At 52.4% G+C, this 21,239-nt stretch overlaps 1 protein-coding gene across 1 annotated transcript in view; it reads left to right on the top strand.

Moving 5' to 3' along the window:
* The window catches only part of LOC139255861 (DNA ligase 1-like), a 29,032-nt gene extending 19,164 nt beyond the window's left edge, over positions 1-9,868 (top strand). The window contains exon 5 of the mRNA XM_070874033.1: positions 9,864-9,868. Within this exon, the coding sequence (XP_070730134.1) occupies positions 9,864-9,868 (5 nt within the window). The remainder of the gene's footprint in view (positions 1-9,863) is intronic.
* The last annotated feature ends 11,371 nt before the right edge of the window (positions 9,869-21,239 follow it).

Raw genomic sequence — 21,239 nt, 5'->3', positions numbered from 1 at the left:
CTACAGCCCTGTAGACCATGAGCTGGGTGCTGGGGGTGAGATACCTACTGTACACGGTCCATGTATCTGAGCTATACAGGAGGGTGGGTATTACTACAGCCCTGTAGACAATGAGCTGGGTGCTGGGGGTGAGATACCTACTGTACATGGTCCATGTATCTGAGCTATACAGGAGGGTGGGTATTACTACAGCCCTGTAGACCATGAGCTGGGTGCTGGGGGTGAGATACCTACTGTACATGGTCCATGTATCTGAGCTATACAGGAGGGTGGGTATTACTACAGCCCTGTAGACCATGAGCTGGGTGCTGGGGGTGAGATACCTACTGTACATGGTCCGTGTCTCTGAGCTATACAGGAGGGTGGGTATTACTACAGCCCTGTAGACCATGAGCTGGGTGCTGGGGGTGAGGTACCTACTGTACATGGTCCATGTATCTGAGCTATACAGGAGGGTGGGTATTACTCCAGTCCTGTAGACCATGAGCTGGGTGCTGGGGGTGAGGTACCTACTGTACATGGTCCATGTATCTGAGCTATACAGGAGGGTGGGTATTACTACAGCCCTGTAGACCATGAGCTGGGTGCTGGGGGTGAGATACCTACTGTACATGGTCCATGTCTCTGAGCTAACAGGAGGGTGGGTATTACTACAGCCCTGAAGACCATGAGCTGGGTGCTGGGGGTGAGATACCTACTGTACATGGTCCGTGTCTCTGAGCTACACAGGAGGGTGGGTATTACTACAGCCCTGTAGACCATGAGCTGGGTGCTGGGGGTGAGGTACCTACTGTACATGGTCCATGTATCTGAGCTATACAGGAGGGTGGGTATTACTCCAGTCCTGTAGACCATGAGCTGGGTGCTGGGGGTGAGATACCTACTGTACATGGTCCATGTCTCTGAGCTATACAGGAGGGTGGGTATTACTCCAGTCCTGTAGACCATGAGCTGGGTGCTGGGGGTGAGGTACCTACTGTACATGGTCCATGTCTCTGGGCCATACAGGAGGGTGGGTATTACTACAGCCCTGTAGACCATGAGCTGGGTGCTGGGGGTGAGGTACCTACTGTACATGGTCCATGTATCTGAGCTATACAGGAGGGTGGGTATTACTACAGCCCTGTAGACCATGAGCTGGGTGCTGGGGGTGAGATACCTACTGCACATGGTCCATGTATCTGAGCTATACAGGAGGGTGGGTATTACTACAGCCCTGTAGACCATGAGCTGGGTGCTGGGGGTGAGATACCTACTCTACATGGTCCATGTCTCTGAGCCATACAGGAGGGTGGGTATTACGACAGCTCTGTGGACCATGAGCTGGGTGCTGGGGGTGAGATACCTACTGTACATGGTCCATGTATCTGAGCTATACAGGAGGGTGGGTATTACTACAGCCCTGTAGACCATGAGCTGGGTGCTGGGGGTGAGATACCTACTGTACATGATCCATGTATCTGAGCTATACAGGAGGGTGGGTATTACTACAGCCCTGTAGACCATGAGCTGGGGGTGAGATACCTACTGTACATGGTCCATGTCTCTGAGCTATACAGGAGGGTGGGTATTACTACAGCCCTGTAGACCATGAGCTGGGTGCTGGGGGTGAGGTACCTACTGTACATGGTCCATGTCTCTGAGCTATACAGGAGGGTGGGTATTACTACAGCCCTGTAGACCATGAGCTGGGTGCGGGGGGTGAGATACCTACTGTACATGGTCCATGTATCTGAGCTATACAGGAGGGTGGGTATTACTACAGCCCTGTAGACCATGAGCTGGGTGCTGGGGGTGAGGTACCTACTGTACATGGTCCATGTATCTGAACTATACAGGAGGGTGGGTATTACTACAGCCCTGTAGACCATGAGCTGGGTGCTGGGGGTGAGATACCTACTGTACATGGTCCATGTATCTGAGCCATACAGGAGGGTGGGTATTACTATAGCCCTGTAGACCATGAGCTGGGTGCTGGGGATGAGATACCTACTGTACATGGTCCATGTCTCTGAGCCATACAGGAGGGTGGGTATTACTACAGACCTGTAGACCATGAGCTGGGTGCTGGGGGTGAGATACCTACTGTACATGGTCCATGTATCTGAGCTATACAGGAGGATGGGTATTACTACAGCCCTGTAGACCATGAGCTGGGTGCTGGGGGTGAGATATCTACTGTACATGGTCCATGTCTCTGAGCCATACAGGAGGGTGGGTATTACTACAGCCCTGTAGACCGTGAGCTGGGTGCTGGGGGTGAGATACCTACTGTACATGGTCCATGTATCTGAGCTATACAGGAGGGTGGGTATTACTACAGCCCTGTAGACCATGAGCTGGGTGCTGGGGGTGAGATACCTACTGTACATGGTCCATGTATCTGAGCTATACAGGAGGGTGGGTATTACTATAGCCCTGTAGACCATGAGCTGGGTGCTGGGGGTGAGATACCTACTGTACATGGTCCATGTCTCTGAGCTATACAGGAGGGTGGGTATTACAACAGCCCTGTAGACCGTGAGCTGGGTGCTGGGGGTGAGATACCTACTGTACATGGTCCATGTCTCTGAGCCATACAGGAGGGTGGGTATTAATACAGTCCTGTTGACCATGAGCTGGGTGCTGGGGGTGAGATACCTACTATACATGGTCCATGTATCTGAGCTATACAGGAGGGTGGGTATTACTACAGCCCTGTAGACCATGAGCTGGGTGCTGGGGGTGAGGATCCTACTGTACATGGTCCATGTATCTGAGCTATACAGGAGGGTGGGTATTACTGCAGCCCTGAAGACCATGAGCTGGGTGCTGGGGGTGAGGTACCTACTGTACATGGTCCATGTATCTGAGCTATACAGGAGGGTGGGTATTACTATAGCCCTGCAGACCATGAGCTGGGGGTGAGATACCTACTGTACATGGTCCATGTCTCTGAGCTATACAGGAGGGTGGGTATTACTACAGACCTGTAGACCATGAGCTGGGTGCTGGGGGTGAGGTACCTACTGTACATGGTCCATGTATCTGAGCTATACAGGAGGTGGGTATTACTACAGTCCTGTAGACCATCAGCTGTGTGCTGGGGGTGAGATACCTACTGTACATGGTCCATGTCTCTGAGCTAACAGGAGGGTGGGTATTACTACAGCCCTGTAGACCATGAGCTGGGTGCTGGGGGTGAGATACCTACTGTACATGGTCCGTGTCTCTGAGCTATACAGGAGGGTGGGTATTACTACAGTCCTGTAGACCATGAGCTGGGTGCTGGGGGTGAGGTACCTACTGTACATGGTCCATGTCTCTGAGCTATACAGGAGGGTGGGTATTACTACAGCCCTGTAGACCATGAGCTGGGTGCTGGGGGTGAGATACCTACTGTACATGGTCCATGTATCTGAGCTATACAGGAGGGTGGGTATTACTACAGCCCTGTAGACCATGAGCTGGGTGCTGGGGGTGAGGTACCTACTGTACATGGTCCATGTCTCTGAGCGACACAGGAGGGTGGGTATTACTACAGCCCTGTAGACCATGAGCTGGGTGCTGGGGGTGAGATACCTACTGTACATGGTCCATGTATCTGAGCTATACAGGAGGGTGGGTATTACTACAGCCCTGTAGACCATGAGCTGGGTGCTGGGGGTGAGGTACCTACTGTAAATGGTCCATGTATCTGAACTATACAGGAGGGTGGGTATTACTACAGCCCTGTAGACCATGAGCTGGGTGCTGGGGGTGAGATACCTACTGTATATGGTCCATGTATCTGAGCCATACAGGAGGGTGGGTATTACTATAGCCCTGTAGACCATGAGCTGGGTGCTGGGGGTGAGATACCTACTGTACATGGTCCATGTCTCTGAGCTATACAGGAGGGTGGGTATTACTACAGCCCTGTAGACCATGAGCTGGGTGCTGGGGGTGAGGTACCTACTGTATATGGTCCATGTATCTGAGCTATGCAGGAGGGTGGGTATTACTACAGCCCTGTAGACCATGAGCTGGGTGCTGGGGGTGACATATCTGCTGTACATTGTCCATGTATCTGAGATGTACAGGAGGATGGGTATTACTACAGCCCTGTAGACCATGAGCTGGGTGCTGGGGGTGACATATCTACTGTACATTGTCCATGTATCTGAGCTATACAGGAGGGTGGGTATTACTACAGCCCTGTAGACCATGAGCTGGGTGCTGGGGGTGAGGATCCTACTGTACATGGTCCATGTGTCTGAACTATACAGGATGCTGGGTATTACTACAGCCCTGTAGACTATGAGCTGGGTGCTGGGGGTGAGATATCTACTGTACATGGTCCATGTATCTGAGCTGTACAGGAGGGTGGGTATTACTACAGCCCTGTAGACCATGAGCTGGGTGCTGGGGGTGAGGTGTCTACTGTACATGGTCCATGTATCTGAGCTAACAGGAGGTTGGGTATTACTACAGCCCTGTAGACCATGAGCTGGGTGCTGGGGGTGAGATACCTACTGTACATGGTCCATGTATCTGAGCTGTACAGGAGGGTGGGTATTACTACAGCCCTGTAGACCATAAGCTGGGTGCTGGGGGTGAGATACCTACTGTACATGGTCCATGTCTCTGAGCTATACAGGAGGGTGGGTATTACTACAGCCCTGTAGACCATGAGCTGGGTGCAGGGGGTGAGATACCTACTGTACATGGTCCATGTATCTGAGCTATACAGGAGGGTGGGTATTACTGCAGCCCTGTAGACCATGAGCTGGGTGCTGGGGGTGAGGTACCTACTGTACATGGTCCATGTATCTGAACTATACAGGAGGGTGGGTATTACTACAGCCCTGTAGACCATGAGCTGGGTGCTGGGGGTGAGATACCTACTGTACATGGTCCATGTATCTGAGCCATACAGGAGGGTGGGTATTACTTTTGCCCTGTAGACCATGAGCTGGGTGCTGGGGGTGAGATACCTACTGTACATGGTCCATGTCTCTGAGCCATACAGGAGGGTGGTTATTACTACAGACCTGTAGACCATGAGCTGGGTGCTGGGGGTGAGATACCTACTGTACATGGTCCATGTCTCTGAGCTATACAGGAGGGTGGGTATTACGACAGCCCTGTAGACCGTGAGCTGGGTGCTGGGGGTGAGATACCTACTGTACATGGTCCATGTCTCTGAGCCATACAGGAGGGTGGGTATTACTACAGTCCTGTAGACCATGAGCTGGGTGCTGGGGGTGAGATACCTACTATACATGGTCCATGTATCTGAGCTATACAGGAGGGTGGGTATTACTACAGCCCTGTAGACCATGAGCTGGGTGCTGGGGGTGAGGTACCTACTGTACATGGTCCATGTATCTGAGCTATACAGGAGGGTGGGTATTACTACAGCCCTGAAGACCATGAGCTGGGTGCTGGGGGTGAGGTACCTACTGTACATGGTCCATGTATCTGAGCTATACAGGAGGGTGGGTATTACTATAGCCCTGCAGACCATGAGCTGGGGGTGAGATACCTACTGTACATGGTCCATGTCTCTGAGCTATACAGGAGGGTGGATATTACTACAGCCCTGTAGACCATGAGCTGGGTGCTGGGGGTGAGGTACCTACTGTACATGGTCCATGTATCTGAGCTATACAGGAGGTGGGTATTACTACAGTCCTGTAGACCATCAGCTGGGTGCTGGGGGTGAGATACCTACTGTACATGGTCCATGTATCTGAACTCTGCAGCAGGGTGGGTATTACTACAGTCCTGTAGACCATGAGCTGGGTGCTGGGGGTGAGATACCTACTGTACATGGTCCATGTATCTCAGCTATACAGGAGGTGGGTATTACTACAGCCCTGTAGACCATGAGCTGGGTGCTGGGGGTGAGATACCTACTGTACATGGTCCATGTAACTGAGCTATACAGGAAGGTGGGTATTACTACAGCCCTGTAGACCATGAGCTGGGTGCTGGGGGTGAGGTACCTACTGTACATGGTCCATGTATCTGAGCTATGCAGGAGGGTGGGTATTACTACAGCCCTGTAGACCATGAGCTGGGTGCTGGGGGTGACATATCTACTGTACATTGTCCATGTATCTGAGCTGTACAGGAGGATGGGTATTACTACAGCCCTGTAGACCATGAGCTGGGTGCTGGGGGTGACATATCTACTGTACATTGTCCATGTATCTGAGCTGTACAGGAGGATGGGTATTACTACAGCCCTGTAGACCATGAGCTGGGTGCTGGGGTTGAGATACCTACTGTACATGGTCCATGTGTCTGAACTATACAGGATGCTGGGTATTACTACAGCCCTGTAGACTATGAGCTGGGTGCTGGGGGTGAGATATCTACTGTACATGGTCCATGTATCTGAGCTGTACAGGAGGGTGGGTATTACTACAACCCTGTAGACCATGAGCTGGGTGCTGGGAGTGAGATACCTACTGTACGTGGTCCATGTATCTGAGCTATACAGGAGGGTGGGTATTACTACAGCCCTGTAGACCATGAGCTGGGTGCTGGGGGTGAGATACCTACTGTACATGGTCCATGTATCTGAGCTATACAGGAGGGTGGGTATTACTACAGCCCTGTAGACCATGAGCTGGGTGGTAGGTTTGAGGGCCTGGTCTTCAAACACTCTTTTCCTCAGGCTGCACTGACGCACTGGAGGCAGTGTTTGATCTCATTGTCAATGTCTGCCCTTGTTGATAAGAGACTCCCGAGGTCTGGGAAATGGTCCACTTTGTCCAGGGCCGCTGACAATAAGGGCGCCAAGGTTATCAGGAGCGGGCAGGGAAGTGCAGTTGAAAGCAAGAAAGACTTAGATTTATAGAGCGCCTTTTAGTAATGACTCTCGAGCCTGGTTCCTGTAAACTCACTCAGGGGCAACCTGATCCATCTATCCTCCAGCCCGAGAGTGCCAGCGTGACAAAGAGACCCATACAGGTGACCAAGCACACATGCCACATGTGTACAGCCTGACGACCTCCGACCGCGACGCCCTCTGGTGTCTGGTGACCCCCACGCCTTAATACACAACACCATTCCCCCTTTTAAAATCTGAACAACAGTCGTTTTACAAATTAAGACCGTCTGGGACTTCCCTCTCACGAGTTGATGATCTCAGTTCAACTTTGTCTCTGGGCGAGGGTTCTGAGTCCGTTGAGACTGAGGGCTGAGTCGCCAATCTGATGGGAGTGGTCATCACCACATCAGAGACTGAAGGTTCAGAGTCAGTAATGTCAGCAGAGTCCTCTGATGAGTGAACAACGGTTGGTTGGTCACTGATCTGCATCTTCCTCACTCGGTTCCAGTTCATCCGTGTGAACTGCATGTGAAAAAGGAACGGCAGTAGTCATGGGGGATTTTAACCTACATATCGACTGGTCAAATCAAATCGCACGGGGTAGCCTGGAGGAAGAATTCATAGAATGCATACGGGATTGTTTCTTAGAACAGTATGTTACAGAACCTACAAGGGAGCAAGCTATCTTAGATCTGGTCCTGTGTAATGAGACAGGAATAATAAACGATCTCCCAGTAAAAGATCCTCTCGGAATGAGTGATCACAGTATGGTTGAATTTGTAATACAGATTGAGGCTGAGGAAGTAGTGTCTCAAATGAGCGTACGATGCTTAAACAAAGGGGACTACAGTGGGATGAGGGCAGAGTTGGCTAAAGTAGACTGGGAACACAGACGAAACGGTGGCACAATTGAGGAACAGTGGAGGACTTTTAAGGAGCTCTTTCATAGTGCTCAACAAAAATATATTCCAGTGAAAAAGGGCGGTAAGAGAAGGGATAACCAGCCGTGGATAACCAAGGAAATAAAGGAGAGTATCAAATTAAAAACCAATGCATATAAGGTGGCCAAGGTTACTGGGAAACTAGAAGATTGGGAAAATTTTAAACGACAGCAAAGAATGACTAAGAAAGCAATAAAGAAAGAAAAGATAGATTCCGAAAGTAAACTTGCACAAAACATAAAAAGATAGTAAAAGCTTTTACAGATATATAAAACGGAAAAGAGTGACTAAATTAAATGTTGTTCCCTCAGAAGGTGAGAAGGGGGATTTAATAATGGGAAATGTGGAAGTGGCTGAGACCTTAAACAATTATTTTGCTTCGGTCTTCACAGTGGAAGACACAGAAACCATGCCAGAAATTGCTGGTCACAGGAATGTGGGAAGGGAGGACCTTGAGACAATCACTATCACTAGGGGGGTAGTGCTGGACAGGCTAATGGGACTCAAGGTAGACAAGTCCCCTGGTCCTGATGAAATGCATCCCAAGGGTATTAAAAGAGATGGCGGAAGTTATAGCAGATGCATTCGTTATAATCTACCAAAATTCTCTGGACTCTGGGGAGGTACCAGCGGATTGGAAAGCAGCTAATGTAACGCCACTGTTTAAAAAAGGGGGCAGACAAAAGGCAGGTAACTATAGGCCGGTTAGTTTAACATCTGTAGTGGGGAAAATGCTTGAAGCTATCATTAAGGAAGAAATAGCGGGACATCTAGATAGGAATAGTGCAATCAAGCAGACACAGCATGGATTCATGAAGGGGAAATCATGTTTAACTAATTTACTGGAATTCTTTGAGGATATAACGAGCATGGTGGATAGAGGTGTACCGATGGATGTGGTGTATTTAGATTTCCAAAAGGCATTCGATAAGGTGCCACACAAAAGGTTACTGCAGAAGGTAAAGGTACACGGAGTCAGAGGAAATGTATTCGCATGGATAGAGAATTGGCTGGCTAACAGAAAGCAGAGAGTCGGGATAAATGGGTCCTTTTCCGGTTGGAAATCGGTGGTTAGTGGTGTGCCACAGGGATCAGTGCTGGGACCACAACTGTTTACAATATACATAGATGACCTGGAAGAGGGGACAGAGTGTAGTGTAACAAAATTTGCAGATGGCACAAAGATTAGTGGGAAAGCGGGTTGTGTAGAGGACACAGAGAGGCTGCAAGGAGATTTAAATAGGTTAAGCGAATGGGCTAAAGTTTGGCAGATGGAATACAATGTCGGAAAGTGTGAGGTCATCCACCTTGGGGAAAAAAACAGTAAAAGGGAATATTATTTGAATGGGGAGAAATTACAACATGCTGCGGTGCAGAGGGACCTGGGGGTCCTTGTGCATGAATCCCAAAAAGTAAGTTTGCAGGTGCAGCAGGTGATCAGGAAGGCGAATGGAATGTTGGCCTTCATTGTGAGAGGGATGGAGTACAAAAGCAGGGAGGTCCTGCTGCAACTGTATAAGGTATTGGTAAGGCCGCACCTGGAGTACTGCGTGCAGTTTTGGTCACCTTACTTAAGGAAGGATATACTGGCTTTGGAGGGGGTACAGAGACGATTCACTAGGCTGATTCCGGAGATGAGGGGGTGACCTTATGATGATAGATTGAGTAGACTGGGTCTTTACTCGTTGGAGTTCAGAAGGATGAGGGGTGATCTTCTAGAAACATTTAAAATAATGAAAGGGATAGACAAGATAGAGGCAGAGAGGTTGTTTCCACTGGTCGGGGAGACTAGAACTAGGGGGGCACAGCCTCAAAATACGGGGGAGACAATTTAAAACCGAGTTGAGAAGGAATTTCTTCTCCCAGAGGGTTGTGAATCTGTGGAATTCTCTGCCCAAGGAAGCAGTTGAGGCTAGCTCATTGAATGTATTCAAGTCACAGATAGATAGATGTTTAACCAATAAGGGAATTAAGGGTTACGGGGAGAGGGCGGGTAAGTGGAGCTGAGTCCACGGCCAGATCAGCCATGATCTTGTTGAATGGCGGAGCAGGCTCGAGGGGCTAGATGGCCCACCCCTGTTCCTGATTCTTGTGTTCCAATGTTCATCCGTGTGCCGCAGTTTAACCCGGTCAAGGTGTTTCCTGCATGTTTTGTCCATTCTTGAGCACGACAATAAACACTCTGTGACCCTCCTTGGCTGTAACAGTGCCGGCGACCCACTTTGGACCTTGACCACGGTTCAGTCCATGAACCGGATCGTTGACCGAGATGTCCCGTGACACCATTGCTGACCTTGACGTCTGTTTTCAACACGATCGTTGAAATCGGGATGAACAAGAGAAAAGCCTGGTCTCGCGGTTTCTCTCCATCAGTCGTTCAGCAGGAGGAACCCCAGTGAGCGTATGATGTCTTGACCTGTAACTGAGCAATATACGTGACGACCGTCTCTGCAGTGAGCCCTGAGTTGCACTTTCCATACTTTGCTTGGATCGTTTGATCGGCACGCTCTGCTTGACCATGAGAAGCAGGCTTGAATGGAGCTGATCTCACGCGTCTGATGCCACTGAGTTTCATGAACTCCTGGAACTCAGTGGCATCAGACGCGTGAGATCAGCTCACAACAACAATGTCAGGCAAACCATGAGTCGCAAACACGATACGAAGGCTCTCAACGGTAGCTGTCGACGTGCTGGATGACATAACAACACACTCTGTCCACGTGGAATGTGCATCTACTGGGACAAAGAACATCTTTCCTGGGAACAGGCCCCCGCAAAATCGATGTGGACCGTGGTTTGCATGGCCACGACCTAAGGTCAGCAGAAATTCCGCTGGTACTTTAGTAAGCTGCATGCAAGTATTGCACTGATGCACGCATGATTCCAGATCAGAGTCAATTCTAGGCCATCAAACATGAGACCTAGCAATGGACTTCATCATGACATAGCAACATAGAAAATAGGTGCAGGAGTAGACCATTTGGCCCTTCGAGCCTGCACCACCATTCAATAAGATCATGGCTGATCCTTCACCTCAGTACCTCATTCCTGCTTTCTCTCCATACCCCTTGATCCCTTGAGCCGTAAGGACCATATCTAACTCCCTCTGGAATATATCCAATGAGCTGGCCTCAACAACTCTCTGTGGCAGGGAATTCCACAGGTTCACCACTCTCTGGGTGAAGAAGTTTCTCCTCATCTCGGTCCTAAATGGCTTCCCCCTTATCCTCAGACTGTGTGACCCCTGGTTCTGGACTTCCCCAACATCGGGAACATTCTTCCTGCATCGAACCTGTCCAGTCCCGTCAGAATTTTATATGTTTCTATGAGATCCCCCCCCCTCATTCTTCTAAACTCCAGTGAATATAAAGCCTAGTCGATCCAGTCTCTCCTCATATGTCAGTCCCGCCATCCCGGGAATCAGTCTGGTGAACCTTCGCTACACTCCCTCAATAGCAAGAATGTCCTTCCTCAGGTTAGGAGACCAAAACTGAACACAATACTCCAGGTGAGGCCTCACCAGGGCCCTGTACAACTGCAATAAGACCTCCCTGCTCCTGTACTCAAATCCTCTCGCTATGAAGGCCAACATGCCATTTGCCGCCTTCACCGCCTGCATGCCAACCTTCAATGACAATACCAGGATGAGCGCTCTGAAGTTCACGTACAAATGTTTCGGGACCTTTCTTGGGCATAACAGCACGATGACCCCACAGTAAGCAGTCCGACTGAATGGACAGCTCGTCCTTGCGACGGTTGTAAGGTTTGATCTCATCGCACATCTCCACAGGCACGGCAGACCAATCACCACTGAGTACACACCGTTTCACAACCCATGAAACAGGGTCATGACTGGTCCAGATCCTAACTTGTTGAGCAGTGACAGGGAGTTCCTTCACTCTCAAAAGCGTCCATTACCAACAGTAGATCTGCAGGTTGAGGCATCTCCAGCTCTGGTGTGGGCAACGGCAGACGGCCCAATGCATCGGCACAATTCTTGATACTAGGTCTATGACGGATGACATAATCACAGGCCGACAATGTCAGCGCCCACCTTTTGAATGCGGGACGATGCATTGGTATTAATACCTTTTGTTTTCCGCAAACAATGAAATGGGTGGCTTGTGATCCGTTTCGAGTTCAAAACGAAGACCAAACAGGTACTGGTCCGCATTTTTTTTGTTGACCCCATACACACAAGGCCAAAACTTTTTTTTCCTACCATGCCGTAAGCTCTTTCCGCCTTTGACAAACTTCCCGAAGCGCACGCAACAGACTGTAGCTTGCCCGAGTCATTTGCTTGTTGGAGTACGCAGCCAACCCCATATGAGGAAGCATCGCAGGCCAAGACAAGACGCTTACGCGGGTCATAATGAACAAGCAGCTTGTTTGAACAGAGCGAGTTCTTGGTTTTCTCAAAGGCTCTATCTTGCGACGCACCCCCAGACCCAGTTGTCGCCTTTTCTTAGTAACACGTGCAGTGGCTCTCGTAAAGTGCTCACTCTGGGTAAGCAATGACCAAAGTAGTTGAGTAGCCCAAGGAACAAACACAGCTCCGTCACATTCTGAGGCCTGGGTGCATTGTTGATGGCCTCGGTTTTCGAATCAGTCGGCCTGATGCCATCAGCAGCAATCTTCCTCCCGAAGAATTCGACTTCAGGTGCCACGAATACCCACTTCGAGCGTTTCACCCGGAGTCCCACTTTGTCCAGACGCTGTTGGACCTCTTCAAGTTTGTTCAGATGTTCAGCAGTGTCGCGACCCGTGACCAGAATGGCATCTTGAAACACGACAGTTCTAGGAACGGACTTCAGTAAACTCTCCATATTCCTCTGAAATCTGTCTGCAGCCCAACGAATCCCAAAAGAACCGTCCTTTGTGGGTGTTGATGCAGGTGAGTTTCTTCGAAGTGTCGACAAAGCTCCTGGGTCATATCGGCCGACGTCAGATCCAGTTTAGCGAACGACTTTCCACCGGCTAGCACGGCGAACAGGTCATCAGCCTTCGGTAGCGGATACTGATCCTGTTTGGAAAATCGGTTAATCGTAACCTGGTAGTCTCCACAAATCCTGACGGTGCCCTCGCTCTTCAACACAGGAACAATGGGACTGGCCCACTTGTTAAACTCGACCGGTGGTATGATCCCTTCACGCTGGAGTGTGTCAAGCTCAATTTCAACCTCCTCCCTCATCATGTACGGAACAGACCGAGCTTTGTGATGAGACAGGCCTTGCATTGGAGTCCAGGTGAATCTCCACTTTAGCTCCCGTAAAATTACCAATGCCCAGTTTCAAACAAAGAAGGAAACTTTTTCAACACTTGAGCACATGAAGTATCATCCACCGGGGACAACAACTTGACATCGTTCCAGTTCAGCTTGATTTTCTCGAGCCAATTCCTGCCCAACAGCGTTGGACCACTGCCTGGGACAATCCATAATGGTAGCTCGTGAACCGGTATGAGTTCCTTTGTGTAAGGACCCAACCTGGCATTGACTGGACTCAGCTGAGTCTGCACGGCCTCAGTGTCCCTCAGCTTGTCGAATGCCCTTTGGCTCATTATCAACTGGCTCGCACCCGTGTCCAGCTCCATTGATACACGCACGCCATTCAGCTTTTTACGTTGACGATTTAGATGAAGGAATTGAGTGTAATATCTCCAGGTTTGCAGATGACACTAAGCTGGGTGGCGGTGTGAGCTGTGAGGGGGACGCTAAGAGGCTGCAGGGTGACTTGGACAGGTTAGGTGAGCGGGCAAATGCATGGCAGATGCAGTATAATGTGGATAAATGTGAGGTTATCTGCCGCCAATCAGATAATATTCTATCTTCCTGTTTTTGCCCCCAAAGTGGATAACCTCACATTTATCCACATTATACTGCATCTGCCATGCATTTGCCCCACTCACCTAACCTGTCCAAGTCACCCTACAGCCTCTTAGCGTCCTCCTCACAGCTCACACCGCCACCCAGCTTAGTGTCATAGAAACATAGAAAATAGGTGCAGGAGTAGGCCATTCGGCCCTTCTAGCCTGCACCAACATTCAATGAGTTCATGGCTGAACATGCAACTTCAGTACCCCATTCCTGCTTTCTCACCATACCCCTTGATCCCCCGAGTAGTAAGGACTTCATCTAACTCCCTTTTTGAATATATTTAGTGAATTGGCCCCAACAACTTTCTGTGGTAGAGAATTCCACAGGCTCACCACTCTCTGGGTGAAGAAGTTTCTCCTCATCTCGGTCCTAAATGGCTTCCCCCTTATCCTTAGACTGTGTCCCCTGGTTCTGGACTTCCCCAACATTGGGAACATTCTTCCTGCATCTAACCTGTCTAACCCCGTCAGAATTTTAAACGTTTCTATGAGGTCCCCTCTCATTCTTCTGAACTCCAGTGAATACAAGCCCAGTTGATCCAGTCTTTCTTGATAGGTCAGTCCCACCATCCCGGGAATCAGTCTGGTGAACCTTCGCTGCACTCCCTCAATAGCAAGAATGTCCTTCCTCAGGTTAGGAGACCAAAACTGTACACAATACTCCAGGTGTGGCCTCACCAAGGCCCTGTACAACTGTAGCAACAGCTCCCTGCCCCTGTACTCAAATCCCCTCGCTATGAAGGCCAACATGCCATTTGCTTTCTTAACCGCCTGCTGTACCTGCATGCCAACCTTCAATGACTGATGTACCATGACACTCAGGTCTCGTTGCACCTCCCCTTTTCCTAATCTGTCACCATTCAGATAATAGTCTGTCTCTCTGTTTTTACCACCAAAGTGGATAACCTCACATTTATCCACATTATACTTCATCTGCCATGCATTTGCCCACTCACCGAACCTATCCAAGTCACTCTGCAGCCTAATAGCATCCTCCTCGCAGCTCACACTGCCACCCAACTTAGTGTCATCCGCAAATTTGGAGATACTACATTTAATCCCCTCGTCTAAATCATTAATGTACAGTGTAAACAGCTGGGGCCCCAGCACAGAACCTTGCGGTACCCCACTAGTCACTGCCTGCCATTCTGAAAAGTCCCCATTTACTCCTACTCTTTGCTTCCTGTCTGACAACCAGTTCTCAATCCATGTCAGCACACTACCCCCAATCCCATGTGCTTTAACTTTGCACATTAATCTCTTGTGTGGGACCTTGTCGAACGCCTTCTGAAAGTCCAAATATACCACATCAACTGGTTCTCCCTTGTCCACTCTACTGGAAACATCCTCAAAAAATTCCAGAAGATTTGTCAAGCATGATTTCCCTTTCACAAATCCATGCTGACTTGGACCTATCATGTCACCTCTTTCCAAATGCGCTGCAAACTTGGAGATATTACACTTAATTCCTTCGTCTAAATCATTAATGTACAATGTAAACAGCTGGGGTCCCAGCACTGAGCCCTGCGGCACCCCACTAGTCACTGCCTGCCATTCTGAAAAGGACCCGTTTATCCCGACTCTGCTTCCTGTCTGCCAACCAGTTCTCTATCCACGTCAGTACATTACCCCCAATACCATGTGCTTTAATTTTACACACTAATCTCTTGTGCGGGACCTTGTCAAAAGGCTCTTCACCACCTGCTGTACCTGCATGCCAACCTTCAATGACTGATGTACCATGACACCCAGGTCTCGTTGCACCTCCCCTTTTCCTAATCTGTCACCAGTCAGATAATAGTCTGTCTCTCTGTTTTTGCCTTTGGAAAGTCCAAATGCACCACATCCACCGGTTCTCCCTTGTCCACTCTGCGAGTTACATCCGCAAAAAATTCCAGAAGATTTGTTAAGCATAATTTCCCCTTGCTGACTTGGTCCAATCCATGCTGACTCGGACCGATCCTGTCACTGCTTTCCAAATGCGCTGCTATTCCATCTTTAATAATTGATTCCAACATTTTCCCCACTACTGATGTCAGACTAACCGGTCTATAATTACCCGTTTTCTCTCTCCCTCCCTGTTTAAACAGTGGTGTTACATTAGCTACCCTCCAGTCCATAGGAACTGATCCAGAGTCGAGAGACTGTTGGAAAATGACCACCAATGCATCCACTATTTCTAGGGCCACTTAGTCTGCATCCCAGAGTGCTTAACGGTCAGGCCCCGGAGATTTATCAGCCTTCAATTCCATCAATTTCCCTCGTCCCAGTTTCCCGCCTACTAAGGATTTCCTTCAGTTCCTCCTTCTCACTCGACCCTCCGAATGACCTGCTTTCTCTCTCTCCCTCTGCCTCTCCCTCTCTCTCTCTCTCTACCTCTGCCTCTCCCTCTCTCTCTCTCTCTCTCTCTCCTTCTGCCTCTCCCTCTCTCTCTCTCTCCCTCTGCCTCTCCCTCCCTCTCTCCCTCTCCTTCTCCCTCTCTCTCTCTCCTTCTGCCTCTCTCTCTCTCTCTCTCTCTCTCTGCCTCTCTCTCTCTCCCTCTCCCTCTCTCTCTCTCTCCCTCCCCCTCTCTCCCTCTCCCTCTCCCTCTTTCTCCCTCTCCCTCTCCCTCTTTCTCCCTCTCCCTCTCCCTCTCCCTCTCTCCCTTCCTCCCTTTGTCTTTTTAAAAAAAAAAGGGCCCTTGCATTTATATATAGCCAGCCCCTTCCCCCTTCCCCTCCCCCCCCCCCCCCCCCCGGACCGGCGGGACGTCCCCCCCGAGGTGCTTCGCGGCCCTCGACGTGCATTGGCCGCCGCTGCACCGCGGGGAAAGGCGGCGGCGGCGGCCAACCTGCGCACAGCAAGATCCCGCTCGCGGCGACGACGGCGGCTCGGGTAACCTCTCGGTTTGTGACGCGGGGTGGAAGGGGGTAAATATTGTGGCGGGGGGAACCGGCGGCTAAAACCCCCCCCTCCCCTCCCCTCCCCTCCCCCCCCCCCCCTCCCCTCCCCCCCCCCCCCCCCCCAGATCCTGTCCCTTTGAGAGAGAGACAGAGAGCATTGTTTGATCTGGTCAGTGTGTGTTGTGGTGTCTGTTGTGTGCCCCTCAACAAGATGGCGGCCGCGCGTGTGTGTGTTGTGCGTTGCGGGGGCTGGTGCCCCGCAACAAGATGGCGGCCGCGCGTGCGCCGCTCCCCTGGCTGGCGGGCTCGCTGCCCCGCAACAAGATGGCGGCCGCGCCCCCCACACACCCACACAGAGAGAGAGAGAGAGAGGAGAAGCGCGCATGCGCGGCGCCCCTCAGACTTAAATGCCACCTTCAAGAATGTTTTATTTTTTGTTTTTCTCAACGGCTGCTGGCCGCCGGTTGCCTCCAGAAGAAAATAAATCAGAGCATTTGTGAAAAGGAAGGAAGGTGGGGGGGGGAGGTTGTTGTTGGTCACCTCTGACCCCTGACCCTCCTGTAAAAGAGGCTAAGTGGCCTGGCACGCCGCGCGCAGAGCTCGACGGGAAAATCCCTTTTAAGGGACAAGGGTCGCGGGCGGAGGGCGATTATCCGAAAAAAAAAACCCCCGCCCCGCATTTAAATTGTTTTTAAACTGCCAGTCCTGCTTGGAGGAGGTCAACCGGAAGTGCGGCCCAGCCCCTCCCCCCCCCCGCTTCCGCCCGCCGCCCGCCGCCGGGCGCCATGGCCCAGGCCCCGGGCCCCGGGCCCTTCCCGCTGCACCGGCTGGTCTGGGACAACCGCTACCGGGAGCTGGAGGCCGCGCTGCAGCGGGCCCAGGTAACCCGCGGGGGATCCTATGTAAACAGTGGTGGTCACACCCGGGGGGGGATCCTATGTAAACAGTGGTGGTCACACCCGGGGGGGGGATCCTATGTAAACAGTGGTGGTCACACCCGGGGGGGGATCCTATGTAAACAGTGGTGGTCACACCCGGGGGGGGGATCCTATGTAAACAGTGGTGGTCACACCCGGGGGGGGGGGGGATCCTATGTAAACAGTGGTGGTCACACCCGGGGGGGGGGATCCTATGTAAACAGTGGTGGTCACACCCGGGGGGGGATCCTATGTAAACAGTGGTGGTCACACCCGGGGGGATCCTATGTAAACAGTGGTGGTCACACCCAGGGGGCTGGGGGGATCCTATGTAAACAGTGGTGGTCACACCCCGGGGGGGATCCTATGTAAACAGTGGTGGTCACACCCGGGGGGGGATCCTATGTAAACAGTGGTGGTCACACCCGGGGGGGATCCTATGTAAACAGTGGTGGTCACACCCGGGGGCTGGGGGGATCCTATGTAAACAGTGGTGGTCACACCCCGGGGGGGATCCTATGTAAACAGTGGTGGTCACACCCGGGGGGGATCCTATGTAAACAGTGGTGGTCACACCCGGGGGGGGATCCTATGTAAACAGTGGTGGTCACACCCGGGGGGATCCTATGTAAACAGTGGTGGTCACACCCGGGGGGGATCCTATGTAAACAGTGGTGGTCACACCCGGGGGGGATCCTATGTAAACAGTGGTGGTCACACCCGGGGGGGGGATCCTATGTAAACAGTGGTGGTCACACCCGGGGGCTGGGGGGGGATCCTATGTAAACAGTGGTGGTCACACCCGCGGGGGATCCTATGTAAACAGTGGTGGTCACACCCCGGGGGGGGATCCTATGTAAACAGTGGTGGTCACACCCGGGGGGATCCTATGTAAACAGTGGTGGTCACACCCGGGGGCTGGGGAGGGGATCCTATGTAAACAGTGGTGGTCACACCCGCGGGGGATCCTATGTAAACAGTGGTGGTCACACCCGGGGGGGGATCCTATGTAAACAGTGGTGGTCACACCCGGGGGGGGGATCCTATGTAAACAGTGGTGGTCACACCCGGGGGGGGGGGGATCCTATGTAAACAGTGGTGGTCACACCCGGGGGGGGGGGGATCCTATGTAAACAGTGGTGGTCACACCCGGGGGGGGGATCCTATGTAAACAGTGGTGGTCACACCCGGGGGGATCCTATGTAAACAGTGGTGGTCACACCCAGGGGGCTGGGGGGATCCTATGTAAACAGTGGTGGTCACACCCCGGGGGGGATCCTATGTAAACAGTGGTGGTCACACCCGGGGGGGGATCCTATGTAAACAGTGGTGGTCACACCCGGGGGGGATCCTATGTAAACAGTGGTGGTCACACCCGGGGGCTGGGGGGATCCTATGTAAACAGTGGTGGTCACACCCCGGGGGGGATCCTATGTAAACAGTGGTGGTCACACCCGGGGGGGATCCTATGTAAACAGTGGTGGTCACACCCGGGGGGGGATCCTATGTAAACAGTGGTGGTCACACCCGGGGGGGATCCTATGTAAACAGTGGTGGTCACACCCGGGGGGGGATCCTATGTAAACAGTGGTGGTCACACCCGGGGGGGATCCTATGTAAACAGTGGTGGTCACACCCGGGGGGGGGATCCTATGTAAACAGTGGTGGTCACACCCGGGGGCTGGGGGGGGATCCTATGTAAACAGTGGTGGTCACACCCGCGGGGGATCCTATGTAAACAGTGGTGGTCACACCCCGGGGGGGGATCCTATGTAAACAGTGGTGGTCACACCCGGGGGGATCCTATGTAAACAGTGGTGGTCACACCCGGGGGCTGGGGAGGGGATCCTATGTAAACAGTGGTGGTCACACCCAGGGGGGATCCTATGTAAACAGTGGTGGTCACACCCAGGGGGGATCCTATGTAAACAGTGGTGGTCACACCCGGGGGGATCCTATGTAAACAGTGGTGGTCACACCCGGGGGCTGGGGGGATCCTATGTAAACAGTGGTGGTCACACCCGGGGGGATCCTATGTAAACAGTGGTGGTCACACCCGGGGGGGGGATCCTATGTAAACAGTGGTGGTCACACCCGGGGGGGATCCTATGTAAACAGTGGTGGTCACACCCAGGGGGCTGGGGGGATCCTATGTAAACAGTGGTGGTCACACCCGGGGGGATCCTATGTAAACAGTGGTGGTCACACCCAGGGGGGATCCTATGTAAACAGTGGTGGTCACACCCGGGGGGATCCTATGTAAACAGTGGTGGTCACACCCGGGGGCTGGGGGGATCCTATGTAAACAGTGGTGGTCACACCCGGGGGGGATCCTATGTAAACAGTGGTGGTCACACCCGGGGGGGGGATCCTATGTAAACAGTGGTGGTCACACCCGGGGGGGATCCTATGTAAACAGTGGTGGTCACACCCGGGGGGGGGGATCCTATGTAAACAGTGGTGGTCACACCCGCGGGGATCCTATGTAAACAGTGGTGGTCACACCCCGGGGGGGGATCCTATGTAAACAGTGGTGGTCACACCCCGGGGGGCTGGGGGATCCTATGTAAACAGTGGTGGTCACACCCGGGGGCTGGGGGGGATCCTATGTAAACAGTGGTGGTCACACCCAGGGGGCTGGGGGGATCCTATGTAAACAGTGGTGGTCACACCCGGGGGCTGGGGGGATCCTATGTAAACAGTGGTGGTCACACCCGGGGGGGGATCCTATGTAAACAGTGGTGGTCACACCCAGGGGGCTGGGGGGATCCTATGTAAACAGTGGTGGTCACACCCCGGGGGGGATCCTATGTAAACAGTGGTGGTCACACCCCGGGGGGGGATCCTATGTAAACAGTGGTGGTCACACCCGGGGGGGGGGGGGATCCTATGTAAACAGTGGTGGTCACACCCAGGGGGGATCCTATGTAAACAGTGGTGGTCACACCCAGGGGGCTGGGGGGATCCTATGTAAACAGTGGTGGTCACACCCGGGGGGGGATCCTATGTAAACAGTGGTGGTCACACCCCGGGGGGGGATCCTATGTAAACAGTGGTGGTCACACCCCGGGGGGGGATCCTATGTAAACAGTGGTGGTCACACCCCGGGGGGGGATCCTATGTAAACAGTGGTGGTCACACCCAGGGGGCTGGGGGGGATCCTATGTAAACAGTGGTGGTCACACCCGGGGGGGGGATCCTATGTAAACAGTGGTGGTCACACCCAGGGGGGGGATCCTATGTAAACAGTGGTGGTCACACCCGGGGGGGGGATCCGATGTAAACAGTGGTGGTCACACCCGGGGGGCTGGGGGGATCCTATGTAAACAGTGGTGGTCACACCCGGGGGCTGGGGGGATCCGATGTAAACAGTGGTGGTCACACCCAGGGGGGGATCCTATGTAAACAGTGGTGGTCACACCCCGGGGGCTGGGGGGATCCTATGTAAACAGTGGTGGTCACACCCAGGGGCTGGGGGGGGGGATCCTATGTAAACAGTGGTGGTCACACCCGGGGCTGGGGGGGGATCCTATGTAAACAGTGGTGGTCACACCCGGGGGGGATCCTATGTAAACAGTGGTGGTCACACCCGGGGGCTGGGGGGATCCTATGTAAACAGTGGTGGTCACACCCGGGGGGGGATCCTATGTAAACAGTGGTGGTCACACCCGGGGGCTGGGGGGATCCTATGTAAACAGTGGTGGTCACACCCAGGGGGCTGGGGGGATCCTATGTAAACAGTGGTGGTCACACCCGGGGGGGATCCTATGTAAACAGTGGTGGTCACACCCCAGGGGGGATCCTATGTAAACAGTGGTGGTCA

The sequence above is a fragment of the Pristiophorus japonicus genome, unplaced genomic scaffold (assembly GCF_044704955.1).
Source record: "Pristiophorus japonicus isolate sPriJap1 unplaced genomic scaffold, sPriJap1.hap1 HAP1_SCAFFOLD_649, whole genome shotgun sequence".
Classification (NCBI taxonomy): domain Eukaryota; kingdom Metazoa; phylum Chordata; class Chondrichthyes; family Pristiophoridae; genus Pristiophorus; species Pristiophorus japonicus.
Note: the sequence above shows the minus strand (reverse complement) of the source record. Positions and strands in the feature narration are given on the sequence as shown.